This window comes from Stegostoma tigrinum, chromosome 3, assembly GCF_030684315.1.
Source record: "Stegostoma tigrinum isolate sSteTig4 chromosome 3, sSteTig4.hap1, whole genome shotgun sequence".
Classification (NCBI taxonomy): domain Eukaryota; kingdom Metazoa; phylum Chordata; class Chondrichthyes; order Orectolobiformes; family Stegostomatidae; genus Stegostoma; species Stegostoma tigrinum.
In genome coordinates, this window is record NC_081356.1 from 52,095,549 (window position 1) to 52,120,541 (window position 24,993).

At 42.2% G+C, this 24,993-nt stretch overlaps 1 protein-coding gene across 6 annotated transcripts in view; it reads left to right on the plus strand.

Moving 5' to 3' along the window:
• auh (AU RNA binding protein/enoyl-CoA hydratase) overlaps nucleotides 1-24,993 on the plus strand; it is a 307,577-nt gene that overhangs the window by 37,373 nt on the left and 245,211 nt on the right. For 3 of the 6 annotated variants that reach the window (XM_048527083.2, XM_048527081.2, XM_059644596.1), the window contains one exon: nucleotides 9,687-9,752. The exons of the other annotated variants lie outside the window; for them this stretch is intronic. In XM_048527083.2, coding sequence (XP_048383040.1) covers nucleotides 9,687-9,752 — 66 coding nt within the window. The remainder of the gene's footprint in view (nucleotides 1-9,686; nucleotides 9,753-24,993) is intronic. 6 annotated transcript variants of the gene reach the window in all.

Sequence of the window (24,993 nt, forward strand, 5' to 3'; positions counted from 1 at the left end):
CTTGATCTTTGAGTCGTCATTGTGTACAGGTTCAGTACCAGAGGACTGGAGGATTGCAAATGGTGTGCCCTTGTTCAAGAAGGGCAGTAGAGATGACCCAGGTAGTTATAGACCTGTAAGCCTTATGTCTGTTGTAGAAAAAGTTTTGGAAAGGATTATAAGAGATAGGATTTTTCATGCATCAAGCAACCAACAATTTGATTGGAGATGGCCAACATGGTTTCTTCAAGGGCAGGTTGTGTCTCTCAAGCCTTATTGAGTTTTTAGAGAAGGTGACTAAGCATGTGGATGAAGGTAGGGCAGTTGACGTGGGGTACATGGACTTCAGTAAAGCCTTTGATAAGGTTCCACATGGTAGGCTATTGGAAAAAAATACAGAGGCACAGGATTGAGGGAGATTTGGCAGTTTGGATTAGAAACTGGCTTTCTGTAAGAAGGCACCGAGTGGTGGCTGATAGAAAATATTCAGCCTGGAGTCTGGTTACTAGTGGTGTCCCTCCAGGATCTGTTTTGGTACCACTGCTGTTTGTTAGTTTTATCAATGACTTGGACGCAGGCACAGGTGGATGGGTTAGTAAGTTTGCAGATGACACTAAAGTCGGTGGAGTGGTGGACAGTGTAGAAGAATGTTGCAGGTTGCAGGGAGACTTGGATAAACTGCATATTTGGGCCGAAAGGTGCCAAATAGAGTTTAATATGGACAAATGTGAGATGATTCACTTTGGGAGGAATAATAGGAAAGTCAGAATACCGGGGTCAATGGAAAGATTCTTGGTAGTGTGGATGTGCAGAGGGATCTTGGTATCCATATACATAGATCCCTGAAAGTTGCCACCCAGGTTCTTAGTGCTGTTAAGATGGCTTACAGTGTTTTAGGTTTTAATGGTAGAGGGATTGAGTTCTGGAGCCATGATGTCGTGCTGCAATCGTACAAAACGCTAGTGTGGCCCCACCGGGAATATTGCATATAGTTCTGGTTGCCCCATTACAGGAAGGATGTGGAAGCATTGGAAAAGGTGCAGAGGAGATTTACCAGGATGTTGCCTGGTCTGGAGTGAAGACCTTATGAAGAAAGGCTGAAGGACTTGGGTCTACTTAGAGGGGATTTAATAGAGACATGCAAGGTGATCAGAGGATTAGATAGGGTGGACAGTGAGAGTCTTTTTCCGAGGATGATGACGTCAGCTTGTACGAGGGGGCATAGCTACACATTGAGGCCTGATAGATATAAGACAGATGTCAGAGGCAGGTTCTTTACTCAGAGTGGTAAGGGCGTGGAGCACCCTGCCTGCCAATGTAGTGAACTCAGCCACATTAGGGGCATTTAAATAGTCCTTGGATAAGCATATGGATGATGATGGGATAGTGTAGGGGGATGGGCTTAGATTAGTTCACAGGTCGGCACAACATGGAGGGCCAAAGGGCCTGTTCTGCGCTGTATTGTTCTATGTCATTTCCACTTCTGTTTTGCATAGGTTTGTAAATGGGGTCTAATTCCACGTTTGTTGATTGCACTACGGGTTGAAAACCAGGCCTGTATGAATTCCCATGTATGACTGCGGTTGGCTTGAGCTGGGATGGTCATGCCATTCCAATTAAATTGATGGCCATCCTTTTAAAGGAAAAGAATGACGAGGGAGAGAATAGGGCCCCTAAAGATCAATGAGGTTGTCTATCAGTGAACATCATGAGATGGGAGGGGTACCAAACAAGTATTTTGTGTTTGCTTTTATTGTGGAGAATGACATTCTGGTTCAGGAATTTGGAGAAATAAGCGTTAGTGTCTTGAAAACAGCCCATGACATGGTGGCTCAGTGGTTGGTCTTAAAAAAAACTCAAAAGAAGTTTGTAAGACAGGATTTCCCATACAAAGCAATGCCAAGTATCCCTGAATCAGTCATTGCCTGTAAAACCTCTTTCTCAATCCATCCAGCAACTTATCCATTGACGTACAGTTACTAGTCTTCTGTTTATAGACTTTATTAAATAAAGGCACAACATTCACCAGGGTAGGTGATGGCCTAGTGGTGTTTTCGTTAGCCTATTAATCCAGAAACTTAGCTGATGTTCTGGGGACCCAAGTACGAATTCCATCACGGAGAATGTTAATCACCATGAAATCATTGCCAAGTGTCGGAAAAACCCATCTGGTTCACTAATGTCCTTCAAGGGAGGAAATCTGCCACGCTGACCTGGCCTGGCCACCATGTAACTCCAGAACCACAGCCATGTGATTGACTCTCAGCTGCACTGTGAAATGGTCTAACAAGCCACTCGGATGTACCAGTCGCTGCAAAGACTCAAAGAAACGAAACTGGATGGATCACCTGACACCAGAAAAGACAACGGCAGAAACATTCTTGTCAACCTGCAAAGACCTTACTAAAACCTGGGGGTTAGTGCTAAAACTGGGAGAGCTGTCGCTCAGACCAGTCGAGCATTAGCCTGACATAGTCATACTCACAGCATCGTACAATGTCCCAGACACCACCATCACCATCCCTGGATATGTCCTGTCTCACCTGCAAGACAGACCTAGCAGAAGGGGAAGCACAGTGGAAGACAGTCAGGAGGGTGTTGCATCATAGTGTTATCTAGCATGGAAATAGAGCCTTTGGTTCGACTCATCCATGTAGGCCAAATTTTCCCGAAACTAAGCAAGTCCCACTAATCTGTGTTTGGTCCATATCCCTCAACTTTCCTTTATTCATATTCTTATCCAAATGTCTTTTAAATGTTGCATACATGCATCTACTACTTCCTTTGATTCATTCCACATGCGAACCAGCCTCTGAGGGGGAAAATTTTTCTCCTCCTTACCTTAAAATATTCCTCTTAGTTTTGAACTCCCCCACCCACGTATCTTAAGAAACCTTCACAGTCTCCCTTTTTATTCCATGCCTGTTTACATTCACGTTCTCGTCTCCCTTTCTTCATCAGTTTCTCAGTCCTCTTTTATATAAGGAAATTAGAGGAATTATTGCTTGTTAACCATCCTGCTAATAGCCAAACTTGTCTTATTAATTTTCATCTATTTAACAAATGGTGCCAAACAAGTGAAATGTTGAAAACAAGCTGTGTGGAAACATGAGCAGGAGCCTGGAGCATTCATCTTGCTGCTTGTTCAAAAGAACACTGCATGGACACCTGTCACGTGCGTTGCCTGTCTGTGAGTATTGCCATCCAACATGAGTTAGTTCTAAGAATGCTTACAGCACATCTCTGATATACTTCCAGGTGCTTTTGCAACTGTCATCATAATGCTGAAGTAAGGAATAATGTGTGCTTGGCGACATGCTCCCAGCCCATGGACCGGAACAGGCTGCAACTCTGGGCTCTTCTCTTGCTGTCATAGAGCTCACTCATTTTCAGCCTATCCGTGCTTAGCCTTTTGTGCACTTGTCCTCCTTAACAAGAGATATCGGCTGATTTTTACATTTATCTTGCCTTAATTTAATTGCAGACACAAAGACTTATCATAGTTGTCACTACGCCTAGTCACCAAAAGAGAATCTCAGCCCAGTAAGTGAAAGGCAGCCTCTGGTACTGCTGAGAGGATTTGTAAATAATCTGTCAGCCGGTTGAAGTGGTCAGAATCAGCACGCTGTCGCCACAAGGGATGATGAGCTGATTGTTGGGCACACTATCACCTTTTTAGTCTGTCTTATTGGGGGTTGTTATTCTCCTGGAATGAGGGAGATGTAGGTATTGAGGGAGATGAAATGGGTGGCACAGTTGTTGCTTCTAGTGAGTTGGGGAGGTGTTCTAAGTGAGTGATGAGGGCCTGCACACTGAGTGATATTGGGGATTGGAATGAAAGCAAGATTGAAGAGAAGGTGGTGGCACTTACATTGACAGTATGAGAACCAAGAACAAAGAAAATTATAGCACAGGAACAGGCTCTTCACCTCTCCAAGCCTGTGCTAATCCAGATCCTCTACCTAAACCTGCCACCTATTTTCCAAGGATCTGTATCCCTCTGCTCCCTGTCCATTTGTGCATCTGTCTAGGTACACATCAAATGATGCTATCGTGCCCGCCTGTACCACCTCTGCTGGTGATGTGTTCCAGGCACCCACCACCCTCTGCATAAAGAAGTTTCCATGCTTATCTCCCTTAAACTTTTCCCCTCTCACCTTGAAATCATGACTCCTCCACTCTGGGGGAGAAAGCTTTTTGATATCCACCCTGCCTATTGCCTCATGATTTTGTAGACCTTAATTAGATTCCCCCCCCCCCCCCCCCCCCCCCCCAACCTCCAATGTCTAATGTAAATAATCCTGATCTACTCAAACTCTCTTCATAGCTAGTGCCCTCGATACCAGGCAACATCCTAGTGAACTTCCTCTGCACCCTCTCCAAAGCATCCACATCCTTTTGGTAATGTGGCGACCAGAACTGTACGCTGTATTCCAAATGTGGTCGAACCAAAGTCCTATACAATCATAACATGACCTGCCACCTCTTGTATTCAATACCCTGCCTGATGACTGAAAGCATCCCATATGCCGCCTTGTCCACCTGCGTTGCCACCTTCAGGGTACAATGGACCTGAATACCCAGATCTCTATCAATTTTCCCCAGAGCTCTTCTATTTACCGAACAGTTCGCTCTTGAATTGGATCTTCCAAAACGCATCATCTCGCATTTGCCCGAATTGAACTCTATCTGCCCAGCTCTCCAATCTATCTCTCTTCTGCTACATTCTCCGACCAGCCCCCTTCACTATCTGCTGCTCTAACAATGTTAGTGTCGTCTGCAAACTTGCTAATCAGACCATCTGTACCTTCCTCCAAATCACTTATGCATATCACAAACAACAGTGGTCCCAACACAGATCCCTGTGGAACACTACTGGTCACAGTTGTCCATTTTGAAAAAATCCCTTCCACTACAACTGTGTCCTGTTACCCAGTCAGTCCTCTATCCATCTAGCTAGTACACCCTGGACCCCATGCCACTTCACTTTCTCCATGACCCTACCTTGGGGATCCTTGTCAAACGCCTTACTGAAGTCCACAGCCCTTCCCTCATCTATCAACTTTGTCACTTCCTCAAAGAATTCTATCAAGTTGGTAAGACATGACCTTCCTTGCACAAAACCATGTTGCCTATCACGAATAAGCTGTTTTCTTCCAAATGTAAATAGATCCTATCTCTCAGTATCTTGTCCAGCAGCTTCCACACCACTGACGTCGGGCTCACCAGTCTGTAATTACCTGGATTATCCTTGCTACCCTTCTTAAACAAGGGGACAACATTAGCAATTCTCCAGCCCTCTGGGACCTCACCCGTGCTCAAGGATGCTGCAAAGATATCTGTTAAGACTCCAGCTATTTCCTCTCTCTCTTCCCTCATAAACCTGGGATAGATCCCATCTGGACCTGGAGACTCGCCCACCCTAATGACTTTTAGAACACCCAACACTTGACTTTACCTCCCCACCTTTGACCTTGGGTAATAAAACATCTATCCCTAACCTCAACATCTGTCATGTCCCTCTCCTCAGTGGATACTGACACAAAGTATTCATTAAGAATTTCACTCATTTTCTCTGACTCCTGGCATAACAACTTCCCTCCTTTGTCCTTTCGTGGGCCACCCCTTTCTGTAGTTACCCTCTTGCACCTTATGTATGAATAAAAGGCTTTGGGATTTTCCTTAACCCTGTCTGCTAAAGATATTTCATGACCCCCTTTTAACCCTCTTAATTTCTTGTTTCAGATTGATCCTACTTGCCCAATATTCTTCCAAAGCTTCTGTGTGATGCAGTGGGGGGGAGGGGACGAACTGGGCTGGTTTTGGGATGCAGTGGCGGGAGGGGAGATTTTGAAGCTGGTGAAGTCCACATTGATACCATTGGGCTGCAGCGTTCCCAAATGGAATATGAGTTGCTGTTCCATCAACCTTCGGGTGGCATCATTGTGGCACTGTAGGAGGCCCATGATGGACATGTCATCTAAAGAATGGGAGGGGGAGTGGAAATGGTTTGCGACTGGGAGGTGCAGTTGTTTATTGCGAACCGAGTGAAGGTGTTCTGCAAAGCGGTCCCCGAGCCTCCGCTTGGTTTCCCCAATGTAGAGGAAGCAACACCAGGTACAACGGATACAGTCTACCACATTTGACCTATCCCCTCCCTATCTCCCCACCTATACTCACCTCTCCACCTATCTTCTTTTCTCTCCATCTTCGGTCTGCCTCCTCCCTGCCCCCCCCCCCCAAACCCCAAACCCCATACCCCATTTATTCCAGAACCCTCACCCATCCCCCTCTCTGAAGGGTCTAGGCCCGAAACGTCAGCTTTTGTGCTCCTGAGATGCTGCTTGGCCTGCTGTTCATCCAGCTTCACACTTTATTATCTATTATTAAAGATCTATGTTTGTATCTCAATTTTTCAAGCAACGTTTTCCATAACAATTTCAAACCAGGTTTTAGTGGAAGAAGGTGCTGTAGAGAATTTCCTCACGAAATAAAATTTGGGAAAGCCTGGATGATTTATTGCAATTAAAACATTTTGATCAAAGAAGAATGATGTAGAATCCCTACAGTGTGGGAACAGGCCATTTGGTCCAACAAGTCCACAGATTTTCCAAACAGCATCCCACCCACACCCATTCCCCTGTCCTTTCCCTGTAATCCTGCATTCCCAATGGCTAACATAACCTAACCTACAAATCCCTGAACACTGTGGGCAATTTAGTATGGCTAATTCACCTAGCCTGCTCATCTTTGTTCTGTAGGAAGAAACCGGAGCACCTGGCAGAAACACACGCAGGCACGGGGAGAACATGCAAACTCCACAGAGATACCTGATGGTGGAGTTGAACCCGGGTCACAGGCACTGTGATGCAGCAGTGCTACCCACAGAGCCATATATCAACAGTTTAGTTTAAGCTCAGTAAGTGTTGAATATGTGTAGTTCACAAAACTGTAGTGAAAGTTTCAATACTCTTGTAATTTAAGACATGCAACTTAATGTGACATCTTAAAACGGGATAATTTGTATTGTTTGAGGAATTGACCGCAGGCATTTTGAGATAAATACTGGCTTGTCATAAACTGTCAATGTCGCTTTTCTTTCAAATAACAATGCAGTGTTCAACCTTTGTTGTCATGCAATACCAATCCAGTCGGCACTTGTTAATTGACGTGAGTAAATGGGTTTTTGAAAACTATTGACATTCAGCAGTGTTTGCATCCAGTTGGAATTATCTCTGACACATTGTTATGAATTCTTACTTCTGAGCTTTTAGATCTCACTTCAAACAGATCTGGTACCTAGGGATCAGAGCATCAACTTTGAATATTGATCAAATGCTGTCTTCAGATTGAGCAAAAGTAGAGGCTTAGTACATAATTGGTTTAAGACAGGAGAAAACAAATTGCTGGAGAAAATCCCCTATTCTATGGATACAGAAGCAGAGCTAACTTTTCGAACAATGACTACTTCAGAACTGAAAACAAGTAGGAAAGTCATGTCGTTGAGAAGGGGTTGGAGCAGCTCAGAAAAGGTTAAAGAAAATTGGAAATCAAAGGTGTCGTAGAATAAAAGACAAGGTAAATGGGTAACAAGTGCAGAGAAGTCATAGATTCAGAGTAGGACTTGTGGCAGACTAACAACTAAACTTGGACTGAAAACAAAACCACAAAGAACATGATACACGGAGGGCAAGAAATGCAAGGACAAAATCAAATTGAGTACAGAATACATGGTCTGAAGCTGTTGATTTCATTGTTCAGTCTAGAAGCCTGTCAAGTATTGAAAAGGAAAATTACGGGCTGTACCTGCATTGAAATACACTAGAACACTGCAGAAGGCCGAGGATAGCAACGGAAGGAGGACGGTGTGTATCTGTATTGAAATGTCAAGCAACTAGAAGATTGAGTTCTTGTGGAGCTGGAGTGGAGGTGTTCCAAAAAGCTGTCACAAAATCAGTATTTGGTTTTTCCCAATGTAGAGTACCAAATGCAGTAGACTGGGGGAGAAAAAATAGCTGTTTCAATATTCGCTGGATTGAGTATTTGGGACCCTGGAGAGTGAAGAGGGAGGTAATAAATGGGCGAGTGCTACATTTTCTATGCTTGCTTGATAAATTGCAATAATGGATGATGGAGGACCAAGTTATGGGTAGAGTGTGGTCCTGCTAGAATGCTGATGGGATCGGGAGAAGATGTTTTTAATGTTGGCATCAGGCTAGAAGAAGCTGATTTGATGGCGGATGAATCTATAAATGTAGAGGCTGATGTGCTATAAAGTGGTTCTGGGAAGAGGGGAAAGGGCAATGGAAGAAATGTAGCAAATGGGTCAATTGCAGCTGAGGGTCCTGTCAACCACAGTCGTGTGGAATTATAGTTGTACAGCATGGAAACAAAACTTTCAGTCCAATCCCAAACTAAACTAGTCCCATCTGCCTGCATTTGGTCCCTAACCCTCCAGATACTACTTAATCATGTAGTTATTTAAATGTCTTTCCGCATCCACCACTTCTCTTGGAAGTTCATTCCAGACATGAATCACTCTGCATCCCCCTTCCCACCCCCAACAATGCTCATTTTGTCTTTTGAAAATATTTCTCCTGTTACCTTAAAAATATGGTCCCTAGTCTTGAAATCCCCCACTGTAGGGAAAAGACACTGGCCATTCACCTTACCTGTACCCATCATCATTTTATAAACCTGTATAAGATTGTCTCTTAACTTTCCACACTCCAGTGAGACAAGATTCTCAACTTCACCTTATAATTCAAACCATCTATTCTCAGCCATATCCTGATAAATCTCTTCTGAACCTTTTCCAGATTTATACTATCTATCCTATAACAGGGAGACTAGAATTGGACATGGTACTGCAGACGAGGCCTCCCCAAAGTCTTGTACAACCTCAACATAAGGTCTCAACTCCAATACTCAAAGGTCTGAGACAGATAAATTTTTAATCAGCAAAAGGTATGTGGTATTGGGCCACAGATCAGCAATGCTCTCATTCAAGTGGTATAGGCTTGAGGGACAGAATGACGCAATCCTGTTCATATGTATGTGATCATTGTCTGGTACAAATGCAGCACAAATGTTATTTAAAAGTGTGAAGGTTGCTCTGGTATTGTTGCCTATGGTCACAGACAGAAACCTCTGGTACTGAACCTAAAAACAAGACTTTCGGGTTATGGTTGGCTGCATTATCAGTTTGGTGCTTACATTCTGAAATCTAGCAAAATGGCATCAGGTGCTTTATCAACTGGCTTTAAAATTGCTACAATGCCAAGTTGAAGAATGAATCGATTGCAGTATTTCACTTCAGCGTCTGTTAGGAGTACAGAACATCATGACATAAGGTCACCAATGCAAAATATTGACTTTGTCTTTTTCCTCCCTCTCTCCAGATGCTCCTTACCCTGTCAAATATTCATAACTTTTTTGTATTTGTTTTCATTTCAGATTTCCAAAATCTCTCTTACTTTTTCTTTCATATTCCAGGTTAATTAATGTTGTTCTTTGGAAATGAGATGCTGATAACGAGAATGGTGATAGGCCTTGAACTGCAGCAATCATTCTAGTAATCCTGGTTTCACAATGATATTGAGTGGGAATTCTGTGATATTCTAATAACAACAAATCTATTGATGCATAAATCAGAATATGAGAATTGAAAAATGTGATAGGAATTGAACACAATGCTTTTCTTGCAGCATTGAAGAGAGGAGAGTGTACTGGACAGGAGACAGAAGTAGAAGAGGGAAGGTGTGCGTGCGTGTGTGCGTATTATATTTTTTGAATTTACATTATCAAAACTCATCACAATTAAGAATTATATCTGAGTACATCTTCAAATTTGTACCTTTTTAAGTGAATAAAACCTTTCTATATTTAAGTGCAAAATTAAAAAGATAAACCATAGTAGGAAGATAAAGAGCAACATCAATTTTTATTTTGATGACACAAATGCAGTTTATTGAAGAGAAGTTAGTTGTTGGGTTAAAATTAGAAACAGGTGCTGTGCTTGGAGAATAAATTATGCCTGTATTAATGTAGAACATCTCAGCTCACACAGAAATCACACACTTGATGCATGTACATGATAACCAACTTGCGATGTTGTTAAAATCACATCTTACTGCTTTTAGACTGCTTCAGCCTATTGAGGGACAACCCGATGCAAATGTTTGCAGAACAAGTAACAGTTAGCATGTATTTTTGTGCAGTGATCTGTGCTTTTAAAGAAAACATTGAGGAAGCTTTAACCACCTGTTGAAAATAAAATTACTGATAAGCTAGAAAAATGAGGATCTTGTAGATTTTAAAGGGAGGAATCTGTTAAAGTAGCTTATTGATTTGTTTTGAACTTATTTTACAGAGCACTACAATTACCCCAATACAATTAAACATTGATTTTCTATCTTCCAATTCAATCAAAAAATAAAGTAAAAGGACTAGCCTTCAGGAGAGGGGAATGATGGACCAAACAAGTTGGATGGTACTGGAGACTGAGGAGAAAGGACAGATAAGGAGATGATTTATGGAAAAAGTAAGACATAATCTTGGATATTTGAGCAATTGAGGTCTTCATGTATGAGGACATTTTTAATGGAATCTGAATACATACTCATTAAATGAAGGCTCATTTACTGCCTGAAAATTGTACAATCACTAGTTTAACACACAGCCAATGTCCACTTCAAATGTGTGGGTAGCTCTGCTTTAATGATTAAGGATGATCTGTTTAAAGTCTGCGTTTCTGAATCGATCCTAAAGATCACTAATATTCAAAGCTAGGGAGACAAAAAAAACTTGCAAAGGAAGCTGTCTCATTTTATTTGCATTTCCTTAGCTCATGTAGATGGGGTGATGCCTCCACCAAACTATAAAATTCAAAATATAAAGGAGCTCACTAGAGCATGTTTATGTGACATGAATCATTACAGTACAATTATGCAGGTCTTCATTGAGACCATGTTGTAGCTGATTGATGCTTTCTAATTCTAAGGCTGAAGAAAAATCTTTTTAGTAAGAGTGTTAAGTCATAGTAGGACAAAAGGTCAAATGGTAGAACATGACACTCCAGTAGATAGCACTGACGAGGACACAGTGGATCAAAGCGCCACTTTTTATATAGTAATATCTATGACTTAAAGAGCTTAATTTCAATGAGGAGACTTCAGGCCAACCTACATCCAACAAACTGCTCTGATAACTTTGTTCACATTCCAACATATATCACAATCCACATTACCCTAGACCAATCCTCAATATTTGAAGTAAAATTATCCACAAAATTAATCCCTATCTCCCACAGTTAACACATGGATCCTTAGTTATTTTTGACAAAACGAAACATAGAACGTAGAACATAGAAAATTACAGTGCAGTACTGGCCCTTTGTTTTATGCCAACCTGTGAAGCTGATCTGAAACCTATCTAACCATTATCATCCATATGTTTACCAAATGACCATTTAAATGCCCTTAAATTTGGTGGTTCTACTACTGTTGCAGGCAGGGCCTTTCATGCCCTTTACTACTCTGAGTAAAGAACCTACCTCTGACAGCTGTCCTACATCCATTACCCCTCAATTTAAAGCTATGTACCCTCATGCTAGCCATCACCATCTGAGGAAAAAGGCTCTCACTATCCACCCTATCTAATCTTCTGATCGTCTTCTATGTCTCTATTACGTCGCCGCTTAACCAACTTTTCACTAATAAAAACAGCCTCAAGTCCCTCGGCCTTTCCTCATAAGACCTACCCCCCCATACCAGGCAACGTCTTGGTAAATCTCCTCTGCACTCTTTCCAATGCTTCTACGTCCTTCCTAGAATGTGGCGACCAGAACTGTACACAATACTCCCAAGTGTGGCTGCACCAGAGTTTTGTACACCTGCAACATGACTTCGTGGCTCTGAAACTCAATCCCTCTACCAATAAAACCTAACACACGCACACCTTTTTAACAACCCTATCAACCTGGGTGGCAACTTTCAGGGATCTATGCGCATGGACACCAAGATCTCTCTGCTCATCTGCACTGCCAAGAATCTTACCGTTAGCCCAGTACTCTGTATTCCTGTAACTCCTTCCAAAGTGAATCACCTATGCCTATCTATACATCAAGTTTCATTAATTTTTTTGAAATATTTTGTCCACAGATCAACACCTTCCATTGTACAGCCCCCCAACTCTGTACAACTGCTTCTGCATTTTTTCCCAAAATTCTCAAACATGTTTGCCCCAACAGACCCATTGTTTCAGCCTCTACCTGTCTTATCTTTTTTTCTGCCTTTTCCAGCCCCTTCCCACCTATGTTTAAGATTCTTTTGATGTTCCATGCGAGTTCAACAATTCCCTAATGTTTGCTCTTCACAATGGAATCTCTGTGTCTACGTAATTATCAGGGTGATCCGAAGGCATCTGCTTCATCATTGAATGAACTCCTGAACAGTCTTATCCACCATCGCCCTATTTCATCCGGCTGAGCTTTGAACAGTTTCTCCCTCAGCCTAGGTTATTTTCTCCAAATAAAAGATGTGGCAATGGGTACCCATGTGGGCCAAGTTATGCCTGTCATTTTGTAGGGTATGAGGAAAATTACTTATTCCAATCTTACTCAGGGTCCTTCCATAACTCTTTCTCTGGCACCTTAGTGACTGTGTTGGTACCACTTCCTGCACTCATCTTGAATAGAAAATGTTAGTCAACTTCGTTTTTTTCTCTCACTTCCCTTGATCCAATTCTGACTTCCCTTCCATTCTTTTATTTATCTGCTTCCATTTCAGGGGACATGTTGTCCTGATTTTCATTATAAACCAGCCAACTCCCACAGCTAACTTGACGACAGCTCCTATTAGGACTCCACTGTATTCCCCCAGTTTCTGTATCACATCTGGTCCAACGATGCTTGTTTCCAAATGGTACTTCCGACAGAACTGTCTTTCCCGTCAGCCAAATACAAATGTCAATAAATCTCTGGGACCTGATCTACTTTATCCTAGGACATTGTGGGAAGTTAGGTAGGAAATTGCGGGGCTCTTACAGAAATATTTGTATCATCTGACTATGGTGACGTGCTGGAAGACTGAAAAGTGGCTAATATTGTCACTTTGTTTAGCAATGGATACAACCAGAACCTGGGAAGTATGGACCTGTAAGTCTGATTTCAGTAGTGGGTAAGTTGTTGGAAGTGATTTTGAAATATAGAATTTATTGTATTTGTAGAGGCAAGGAATGATTAGGGATAGTCAGCAAGGTTTTGTTCAAGTGAAATCATGTCTTGCGAACATGATTGCTTTTTTTTTGAGGACGTAACCAAGAAGAATGAGGGCAGACAAGTAATCATTGTTTACTTGGACTTAGAAAAGCCTTGACAAGGTTTGCTTGGTAGATTCTCTACTAAGGTTAGACGACCTGGGTTTTGGGGTGAGCTTGCCAGTTAGATAGAAAATTGGCTTAACAGAAACACACAGTGATGATGGAGGATTGGTTTTCAGACTTGAGGCCTGTGACCAGAGCTGTTCCACAGTCACTGGTGCTGGGTCCACTCTTGTGATTTACATCCTTATCTAAATCATTTACATAAAAGGCATGGTTAATAAGTTTGCAGATGACACCAGAATTTGTGGTATGGTGGATAATGAAGAAGCTCATTGAAAATTCCAAACCGATCTTGATAGATGGGTCAATTGGTTGAAGAGTGGCAGATGGCTTTTCATTTCGACATATTGCATTTTTGGTAAAACAAACAAGGGCATGACTAACACAATTAAAAGTAGGGCCTTGGGTAGTGTTGTAGAACAGAGGGACCTACGGGTTCAGGTATTGCATCAATATAGATATGATGGTTAAGAAAGTGTTTAGCATGCTTGCCTTAATTGCTCAGACCTTCTGAGTATAGGAGTTGGGGCATTATGTTGAGGTTGTACAAGTTGGAAGGATTTTCTTAAGCTGGAGAGTGTTCAGAAGAGATTTACCAAGATGTTGCCAGGAGTAGAAAGTTTGAGTTAGAAGGAGAGGCTGGATGGCTGGGACTTTTTTCACTGGAGCATAGGAGGTTAACGGGGAACATTTATAGACATTTAACAAATCATGAGGGTTATAGGTAAGTTGAATGGCAGGTATCTTTTCCCTTGGATTTCAAGACTAGAGAGCATATTTTTAAGCTGAGAAGAGAGGTTTTAAAAAGATATGATGGGCAATTTTTTAACAGGCTCATTCATACGTGGAATGAGTTTCCAGAAGAAGTGGTGGATGTGGACATAGTTACAAGACATTTTAGAAAAGTACATGAATAAGAAATGTTTAGAGGGATATGGGGCAAGTTCAGACAGGTGAGGCTAATTTGGCATTATTGTCATCGTGGACAGGGTTGGACTAAAGGTTCTGTTTCTGTACTGTATGACTGTGATTCTATGACACACAAGGCCTCAGAGTCCGGAGGGGAATTACTCTTTGCAGAATTTTCAACCTGTAACTTTGTTTTTTTTTCTAATCTCATAGTTTACATGTGCATCAATGTGCATTTATTGGGTGACATTGACCTTATAATTATAATCAGATAAACATGAGAGAGATTTTTATAGCAGATATCTTGGCTTAATTCTCTCAGCAGAGAGTACATAACAAAAGTTTGTTTATTAATAACGTGGTGACAGTGTGGAGCTGGAGGAACATAGCAGGCCAGAAGAAGGATCTCGACCCAAAATGTCAGCTTTCCTGCTCCTCTGCTGCCTGGCCTGCTGTGTTCCTCCAGCTCCACACTGTTATCTCTGACTCCAGCATCAGCAGTTCTTACTATCATTATTGTGTCTAGATTTATACTAAACATTTTGATTCATAAGTTGACTTTTTAATTCAAAGTTTTGAAAATAATTTTGGCATTTCATTATAATTTTCATCATTGAAAGATTGTGGAGGAGTCCTACGACCTACTTTTAAGGAAAGATCGTTCAATTTTTCTGAAAGTGTTTATACGTTTATAAATGTGTGTGCACTTTGCAAATAGCAAGGGAAAATTAGTCAAAAATCAAAACCATTTGTTGCTGTTATACACAACTTCATCTTTTGGAGCATTGGATTACATTTCTTCCTTATGTGATCTTGCTGATTGTGTTGCCTCATTGTTGTTATAATGTTTTGATTGTAATCAAAACTTTCCTAGGAAACCTGCAGTGATGTGGCAGCCAAGCTGTTTCCTGATTGAATGAATTGATATTTATAACAATGTGACAACACCAGTGAAGTAGCATTTTCCTGAAAACAGTGTTAACAACAGTTATGACAAACTTTGTATTGTTCTGTGCAACTTGAAATAGAGAAAAAACCTTCATTCTTATTAGTCAAACATTTAAAAAAAAATTAACATTGAGGCTGCAATGGTTCAGTCAGTAAATTCAACATGTAATACTGAACCATACTGTGTAAGCCAGGAAGGCCTTAGTTTTTCATCCCATAAAATAAATTTAATTTATTTGATACTATTTAAAGCAGCATTAAATTGTTGCAAATGGCTTGATCATAACTGTAAGACCTGGGCCACCTATTGAATACACCTTGATGTGTAGCAAATCCATTATGTATTTAGGAACGAACTAACAATCATGCGTAATTGCTCCTGTGCAAACTCTGTCTCGCATTTAAGATGGAGATCAGGAAGAATTTTTTTCTTTGAGGTGAGAGAGTCTTTGGATAAGTAAATTAAACTATCGAAGTAAGCATCTATGTAAACAGTGTAAAAACTATAATTGCCAACCTTCCAGTACATTCATACATTCTCCATTATATATTTATAACGCTTCTGTTTTATAAATTGAGAGTTTGACTGATTTACCATGTGAATCACTTAGTAGCTAATATGTTTGCAGGCATATATATATTTGTTTCATTTCACAGCCCTGATCTTTTGGGATCTATACTGAGATCACTTAACAGATCAATTATTTATAAGCTTCCAGAAGTATTGCAAATTAGAAAAAGATAACTTGAGCCAACTGAATTAAAATTTTCTCATCCCTCTGAGGGGACTTCTGGGCACACCCACATTTATGAAGCTAAGGTCAGTAATTTAACATTATAAAGAATTTGCTTCTTCGAGTGTTGTAGAGTTATGTTGCTGCTCTCACTGGGAGAGGCAACAGCCTTGTGTTATTATCACTGGACTGTTAATCCAGAGACACAGGTTAATGTTCTAGGGACCCAGATTTGAATTCCACTACATAGGATGGTGCAATTTGAATTTAATAAAAATCTGGAGTTAAGACCCTAGTGGAAACGGTGAATCCATTGTTGATTGTCAGAAAAACCCGTCTGGTTTACTAATGTCCTTTTTAAATAAGGTAGCTATCATTCTTACCATGGACTGATCTACATGTGATTCCTAACCCACAGCAATGTGGTTCACTCTTAATTGCTGTCTGGGTGGTTTTGGAATAGCAATAAATGCTGGCCTATTTAGCGATTCCTTCATCCTGTGAATGAATGAGAAAAAGCAGCCCAAGCTTTTGGTCATCGACATTAAGATATATTTTAGGCTCATAGAGACACTCTAGCAAGTTCATCTCTTATAGCTTAAAAATAAGATCACTTTTATTCAAAATACTGAGAGCAAATGTGAAATGTCATATAGTTGGCAAACAGTGTTATCAGAAAGCTGCAGGAAACTGATTTAAAGTTATATCAGTCAGTTTGAACAGTGTAGTCTGCTTTGTTTACATTAGATAGAATCTTCTATCATTGAAAAAAGTACCCTTAATTTAGGTGAACAAGTATATGACTGGTTGTTTCCGATAACTGCAAAATGACCTGCAGGCTGTGCATATGGAGTTGCAACCAAGAATTATTTTGCGCAAGATACAATATTGCTGCAATATCATGCAGAATAGAGAGATGGCTTGAGAGTAGGTAGAGTTTATCTTGTATGTAAGAAATTACTATTAACTTGCAATCCAGTTATATTATCCCTTTATTTAGCTATGGCTTAAAAAGTAGAAAATCATCTTGGCCACAACAACTTCTATTTATAGAGTGCCTCTAATGTAACAAGGTATTAAAATCTGTCCAGGCACTTCTGTGGCCTACTTGTACAAAAATGAAAGTCAACCGAAATAAAGGGGATATTTAAGAGAAATGGTGAAAGACATAATCAGAGGGGTGGAACTTAAAAACCGAAAGCATAGAAAGGAGTAATCACATTGCTGGGTGTGTACTATAGTCTGAGAGAAGTAGAAGAAGAGATATATAGACAAATTTCAGAGGTGTAAAAGTGATAAGGTTGCGATACCTATGGATTTTTAACTGCCCCAACAATTAACTAGATAGTCATAGTGTTTAGAATTCCTAAAATACTTGTAAGAACTTTAGACCTGTATGTAGAAAGCAATTAGTTGAAGTATCGTTGGGGGAGCATTTTTTGAAAATAGCAATCATAACTCTGACAGGTTCAAGATTATTATGGAAAACAAGTAGTATGAGTGTGAAATTGAAGTTTGAACTGGGGGAATGTCAATTTTGAGTGGTCTGGGAGCAGATACATTTAGGTAAATATGTGTCAGAACACTGGAATGCATTCAAGAAGGAAATGGGGAGAGTATAGGGCCAAAGGGTGGGGACTGAGCCTGTGAACCCTGGATATCAAGGAAAATGTAGGATTGGATAATGAGAGAAAAGGGAGGCTTATGGCAAATACGGAGGGCTCAAAATAGCAAAAGCCACACGAGTACAGAATGTGCCCCGCGATGTTGTGCCGACCTGTCATACCGATCTGAAGCCCATTTAACCTACACTATTCCATGTACGTCCATATGCTTGTCCAATGACGACTTAAATGTACCTAAAGTTGGCGAATCTACTACCATTGCAGGCAAAACGTTCCATTCCCTTACTACCCTCCGTGTAAAGAAACTACCTCCGACATCTGTCCTATATCTTTCACCCCTCAATTTAAAACTATGCCCCCTCGTGCCTGCTGTCACCATCTTAGGAAAAAGGCTCTCCCTATCCACCCTATCTAACCCTCTGATTATCTTATGTCTCAATTAAGTCATCTCTCAACCTTCTTCTCTCTAATGAAAACAGCCTCAAGTCCCTCAGCCTTTGCTCGTAAGACCTTCCCTCCATACCAGGAAACATCCTAGTAAATCTCCTCTGCACCCTTTCCAAAGCTTCCACATCCTTCTTATAACGCAATACTCCAAGTGCAGCCGCACCAGAGTTTTGTACAGCTGCAGCATAACCTCTTGGTTCCGGAAGGGAAGGATATACGCAATGAATGGAAGGTCTCTAGGGATTACTGAAGAAAAGGAACCTTAGCGTTCAAATCCATAGATCACTGATAATTGTCAGCACAGACAGATACGTAGTGAAGGCGGCACACAGGATGCTTGCCTTCATTAGCTGGGCTGCAGAATACAGAAGCAGGAAACTCTCATTACAATTTTTTAAAAACATTGCTTAAGCCGCTGATGGAATACCATGTGCTGAATTCTGATCATGTGATGACCAGAAGAATGTGATTACACTGGAGAGAGTGCAGAGCGGAGACACCAGGATGTAGCTTGGGATGGAAAGTTTCAGTAATGAGGAGAAAATGGATAGACTGGATTGTTTCCCCTGGGGCAGAGGAAGCCAAGAGGGGATCTGGTTGAGGTACACAAAATTGACAGGCTAAGACAGGGTAGATCATGAGGATCTTTTCCCCATGACAGATGCGTCCAAGACCAGGGGGAAGTAAGGAATATGGTTTCGAAGGGATCCGAGGAAAAATGTTTTCACCTTGAGAGAGTGGTAGAAATACAGAATGCACTGCCTAAGAATATGGTAGAAGCAGGTAAGATTTAAGCAGCACCAGGATGAGCACTTAAAATACCAGGGCATAACTGGTTATGGACCAGAAGCATGTAACTAGGATTAGTGTAACTTGGTGTTTGTTGGTCAGCATAGATATGGTGGGCTGAAAGGCCTATTTCTATGCTTGCATGACTCTATAAATCTGCAGCAATTCATCCATCTTGGAAATTTATCTGCTTTTATGCCTGCCAGACCACTGAGAACCTCCTACCTGTGAATGCCAATTAAGTATTTCACAGTCCTTCTCCCTGACCTCCATTCTCATATCATCCTTCTCACTAACAAACAATGACACAAACTACTCATTTAGAACCTCACAATGTCCTCAGTGTGAACCCACAAACAACTGTAGTAGTTCTTAATGCGTCCTATTCTTTCCGTAGTTATCCTTTAATCCCTAATATAATTGTAAAATAATTGAGAATTTTCCTTTATTTTGCCTACGATTATTCTTTCACGACCCCTGTTCTTAATTTCCTTTTTAAGTTTCCTTTCCGACTGTAGTCTGAAACCAGCCTTCTCGCTATCAATAACAATATCAATCTTTGAATTGGGAGGCAGAGGGAGTAATTGAGAGGAGTTACTGGGAGTTGGTCACTCCCAAGGCTCAGGACAAGGATAGATGGGTTACAGTTAGGGGGAGGAAAGGGGACGGACAGACAGACAGTGCAGAGATCCCCTGTGGGCATTCCCCTCAGCAATAAGTATACAGTTTTGGATACTGCTGGGGGAATGACCTACCAGAGGAAAGCCATAGTAGTCAGTTCTCTGGCACTGAGCCTGACACTGTGGCAAAGAAGGGAAGGGGGCAGAATAGTAAAGTACTCGTGGTAGGGGAATCGACAGGAGATTTTGTGGTCAGGATCGGGATTCCCAGAAGGTATGTTGCCTCCCTGGTGCCAGGGTCCAGGATGTCTCCGATTTGGGTGTATAAGGTTCTAAAAGGGGAGGGTGAACAGCCAGAAATCGTGTTACATATTGGCACTAATGATATAGCCAGAAAAAGGATTGAGGATATAAAAAGTGATTTCAGGGAGTTAGCATGGAAGCTGCAAAGCAGGACGAACAGAGTAGTGTTCTCTAGTTTACTACCGGTGCAACGCGATAGCGAGGCGAGGAACAGGGAGCGGGCGCAACTTAACACGTGGCTGCGCAGCTGGTGTAGGAGGGAGGGCTTCAGATATGTAGACAATTGGGATGCCTTCTGGGGAAGCTGGGACCTGTACAAGGAGGACGGGTTGCATCCGAACTGGAAGGGGACCAATGTCCTGGGTGGAAGGTTTGTTTGAGTAGTTCGAGAGGGTTTAAACTAGTATGGCAGGGGGCGTGGGAACCTGAGCTGTATACTGGAGGTGAGAGTTGATGCAGGTGAGGCAATAGCAAGAGGTAGACCAGCTAGTGGGAAGGATTTTCCTGGGAAGGAACCAAGGGATCAGTTAAAGTGTGTTTGCTTTAACGCAAGGAGTATCAGGAATAAAAGTGAACTTCGAGCATGGATCAGTACCTGGTGCTATGATGTTGTGGCCATAAGAGACATGGGTTTCTCAGGGGCAGGAATGGTTGCTAGATGTTCCAGGGTTTAGAGCATTTAAAACAAATGGGGGGGGGGGGGCGGGGAAGAGGAGGGGGTGTAGCCCTACTAATCAGAGAGGGTATCACAGCTGCAGAAGGTTCCATTGTCAAGGAAGATCTGCCTACCGAGTCAGTGTGGGTGGAAATTAGGAACAGCAAGGGAGTAGTTGCCTCATTAGGGGTTTACTACAGGCCCCCCAATAGCAGCAGGGAGATTGAAGAAAGCATAGGTCGGCAGATTTTAGAAAAGTGCGGACGTAGTAGGGTTGTTGTAATGGGTGACTTTAACTTTCCAATATTGATTGGAACCTCCTTCGAGCAGAAGATTTGAATGGAGCTGTTTTTGTAAGGTGTGTTCAGGAGGGTTTCCTAACTCAGTACGTTGACAGGCCGACGAGGGGAGAGGCCATTCTAGACTTGTTGCTCGGAAATGAGCCGGGGCAGGTATCAGATCTTGTGGTAGGAGAGCTTTTTGGTGGTAGTGACCATAACTGCCTCATCTCCTACATAGCTATGGAGAAGGAGAGGATTAGGCAAAATGGGAGGATATTTAATTGGGGAAGAGGAAACTATGATGCGATTAGACATGAGTTAGGAAGCATGGACTGGGAGCAATAGTTCCATGGTAAAGGCACTATAGACATGTGGAGACTGTTTAAGGAACAGTTGTTGCGAGTGATGAGTAAATATGTCCCTCTGAGACAGGTAAGAAGGGAAGGATAAAGGAACCTTGGATGACGAGAACAGTGGAGCTTCACGTCAAAAGGAAGAAGGTAGCTTACATAAGGTGGAGGAAGCTAGGGTCAAGCTCATCTCTAGAGGATCACAGGCAGGCAAGGAAAGAGCTCAGAAATGGTCTGAGGAGAGCCAGGAGGGGGCACGAGAAAGGCTTGGCAGAACGGATTAGGGAGAACACAAAGGCATTTTACACTTATGTGAGGAATAAGAGAATGGTCAAAGAAAGAGTAGGGCTGATCAGGGATAGCATAGGGAACTTGTGTGTGGAGTCTGAGGAGGTAGCGGAAGCCCGAAATGAGTTTTTTGCTTCTGTCTTTACGAAAGAAACGAACTTTGTAGTGAATGAAACCTTTTGAAGAAAGCAGGTGTGTATGCTGGAATGGATAGAGATAGAGGAAGCTGATGTGCTGAAAATTTTGTCAAACATTAAGATTGACAAGTCGCCAGGCCCGGACCAGATTTGTCCTCGGCTGCTTTGGGAAACGAGAAATGCAATTGCATCGCCACTTGCAAACATCTTTGCATCCCCGCTCTCCACTGGAGTCATATCTTGGGACTGGAGAGAGGCAAATGTAATTCCTCTCTTCAAGAAAGGAAATAGGGAAATCCCTGGCAATTACAGACCAGTAAGTCTCACGTCTGTCGTCTGCAAGGTGTTAGAAAGGATTGAGGGATAGGATTTATGACCATCTGGAAGAGCATGGCTTGATTAAATGCAGTCAACACAGCTTTGTGAAGGCCAGGTCATGCCTCTCAAACCTTATCGAGTTCTTTGAGGATGTGACTAGAAAAGTTGATGAGGGTCGAGCTGTGGATGTGGTGTATATGGACTTCAGCAAGGCATATGATAAGGTTCCCCATGGTAGGCTCGTTCAGAAGGTGAGGAGGAATGGGATACAGGGGAACTTAACTGTGTGGATCCAGAATTGGCTGGGCAACAGAAGACAGTGAGTGGTCGTAGAAGGAAAATAGTCTGCCTGGAAGTCAGTGGTGAGTGGAGTTCCACAGGGCTCTGTCCTTGGGCCTCTACTGTTTGTAATTTTTATTAATGACTTGGATGAGGGGATTGAAGGATGGGTCAGCAAGTTTGCAGACGACACGAAGGTTGGAGGTGTCGTTGACAGTATAGAGGGCTGTTGTAAGCTGCAGCGGGACATTGACAGGATGCAGAGATGGACTGAGAGGTGGCAGGTGGCGTTCAATCTGGATAAATGCGAGGTGATGCATTTTGGAAGGTCGAATTTGAAAGCTGAGTACAGGATTAAGGATAGGATTCTTGGCAGTGTGGAGGAACAGAGGGATCTTGGTGTGCAGATACATAGATCCCTTAAAATGGCCACCCAAGTGGACAGGGTTGTTAAGAAAGCATATGGTGTTTTGGCTTTCATTAACAGGGGGATTGAGTTTAAGAGTCATGAGATCTTGTTGCAGCTCTATAAAACTTTGGTTAGACCGCACTTGGAATACTGCGCCCAGTTCTGGTCGCCGTATTATAGGAAAGATGTGGATGCTTTGGAGAGGGTTCAGAGGAGGTTTACCAGGATACTGCCTGGACTGGAGGGCTTATCTTATGAAGGGAGGTTGACTGAGCTTGGACTCTTTTCATTGGAGCAAAGGAGGAGGAGAGGGGACCTAATTGAGGTATACAAGATAATGAGAGGCATAGATAGAGTTGATAGCCAGAGACTATTTCCCAGGGCAGAAATGGCTAACACGAGGGGTCATAGTTTTAAGCTGATTGGAGGAAAGTATAGAGGGGATGTCAGAGGCATGTTCTTTACGCAGAGAGTTGTGAGAGCATGGAATGCGTTGCCAGCAGCAGTTGTGGAAGCAAGGTCATTGGGGTCATTTAAGAGACTGCTGGACATGTATATGGTCACAGAAATTTGAGGGTGCATACATGAGGATCAATGGTCGGCACAACATTGTGGGCTGAAGGGCCTGTTTCTGTGCTGTACTGTTCTATGTTTTATATGCAGATTTACTAATAATACCTATTATATTTAAGTTATTAATGCACATAATAAACCGCAATAATCCCTGTTGTACGCTGCTGGCCAAAGGCTTCCAAACACACAAACCTCCACCATCGCCCTTCGCCTCCTATTTTCAAGTCAGTTTAATGTCCCATTTACCAACTCAGCTTGGAGCCCGTGGACTCTTACCTTTTTTAGATCAGCCTTCCTAGATGAGACCTTGTCAAAGGCCTTACTGAAGTCCATACACACCACTTCAACAGCACTACTGTCATCGAAATGGCAGGCAATAATTTTCAATTCCTTCTGTCCACAAGAAAGGTGTCACAAGACTGGAGGACAGCCATTCTGGTACAGTTATTTAAGAAGAGAGCAATTGATAAATGAGGCATCTACTGAGCATCTGATTTAACCTCCGGTGATGGTGAAGCCATTGGAAACCATTCTGAGCAACTGAATTAATGTGCAGTTGGGGAGGCAAAGATTGATCAAGAACAGTCAGCGTGGTTAGGCTAAAGGCAGATATGCATGACCAAGTCCATTGCATTTTTCGAAGATGTAACCGTGTGCTTAGATGAGAGCGATGTATTTGATGTATTCTGTTTGGACTTCAGCAAAACTTTTGATAACATCCTGCATGGAAGATTGACAGTAAAGGTAAGAACAAATTGGATCCAAGAGAACTTGCCTCCGTAGCAGAAACGGAAGGTGACGGTAGAGGCGTATTTTTGTGACTGGGAGCCTGTGTCCACTTGGGCTCTGCTGGGATCAGTTGGGGCCTTGCTGTTTGTGGTATATGTGAGTAGTTTAAATTTGAATGTAGAAGTGTTCATCATTTAAGTTTGTGGATGATATGAAAATTGGTTAGTGTCATAGAATTTCTACAGAGTGGAAGCAAGGCCTTTGGCCAATTGAGCCCACACCGACCCTCTGAAGAACATCCTGTCCAACCCAACTGATTCCTGTAAACCCACATTTCCCGTAGCTAATCCACTTAACTTGCATCCTTTGCACCGAGAGGAACTCTGAGGAGACCCATACAGGTGCGGGAAGAATATACAAACGCCACAGAGACAGACAACCATGGATTGAATTAAACTGCGGGTCTCTGAAGTTGTGAAGTAGCAATGCTACCACTGACCCAACAGGCTGCTGTGGTTGGATGGTAATTAGTGAAGAGGATAGCCTTAAATTGCAAGAGAATGTTGATGAACTTGTCGAATAGGCTGAACAGTGGCAAATGAAATTTAAACCACATTTTTTTCTTTACTCATTAACGTGATGAGGGCATCACTGGCTAGGCAGCCTTTATTGCCCATCCCTAATTGCCCAGAGGACAGTTTAGAGTCAACCACATTGCTGTGGGTCTGGAGTCACATGTAGGCCAGATCAGGTAAGGATGGCAGTTTCCTTCCCCCAAGGACATTAGTGAACCAGATGGGTTTTTTTCTGACAATCGGCAATGGATTCATGGTCATCATTAGATTCCTAACTCCAGATATTTATTGAATTCAAATTCCGCCATCTGCCATAATGGGATTCAGACCTGGGTCCCCTGAAGTTCTCTGGGTCTCTGGATTAACAGTCAAGTGATGGTACCACTAGGCTATTGCCTCCCCCAGATATGTGTGTTCTGATGCAGGACAAGTAAGGCAAGGGAATTCATGATGAGTTGTACGATACTGAGATTCCGAGGATCAGACGGACCTTGTATGTGTGCATGTCCACCTGCCTCTTAATGTAGCAGGTCAGGTAGATATAGTGGTTGAGAAGACATATGGGATGCCTACCTCAAAAGTCAAGAGCAGCACATGCGTGGGAATACCATCACCTGAAAGTTTCCTTCCAAGCCAGATGCCATCCTGACTTAGAAATATCT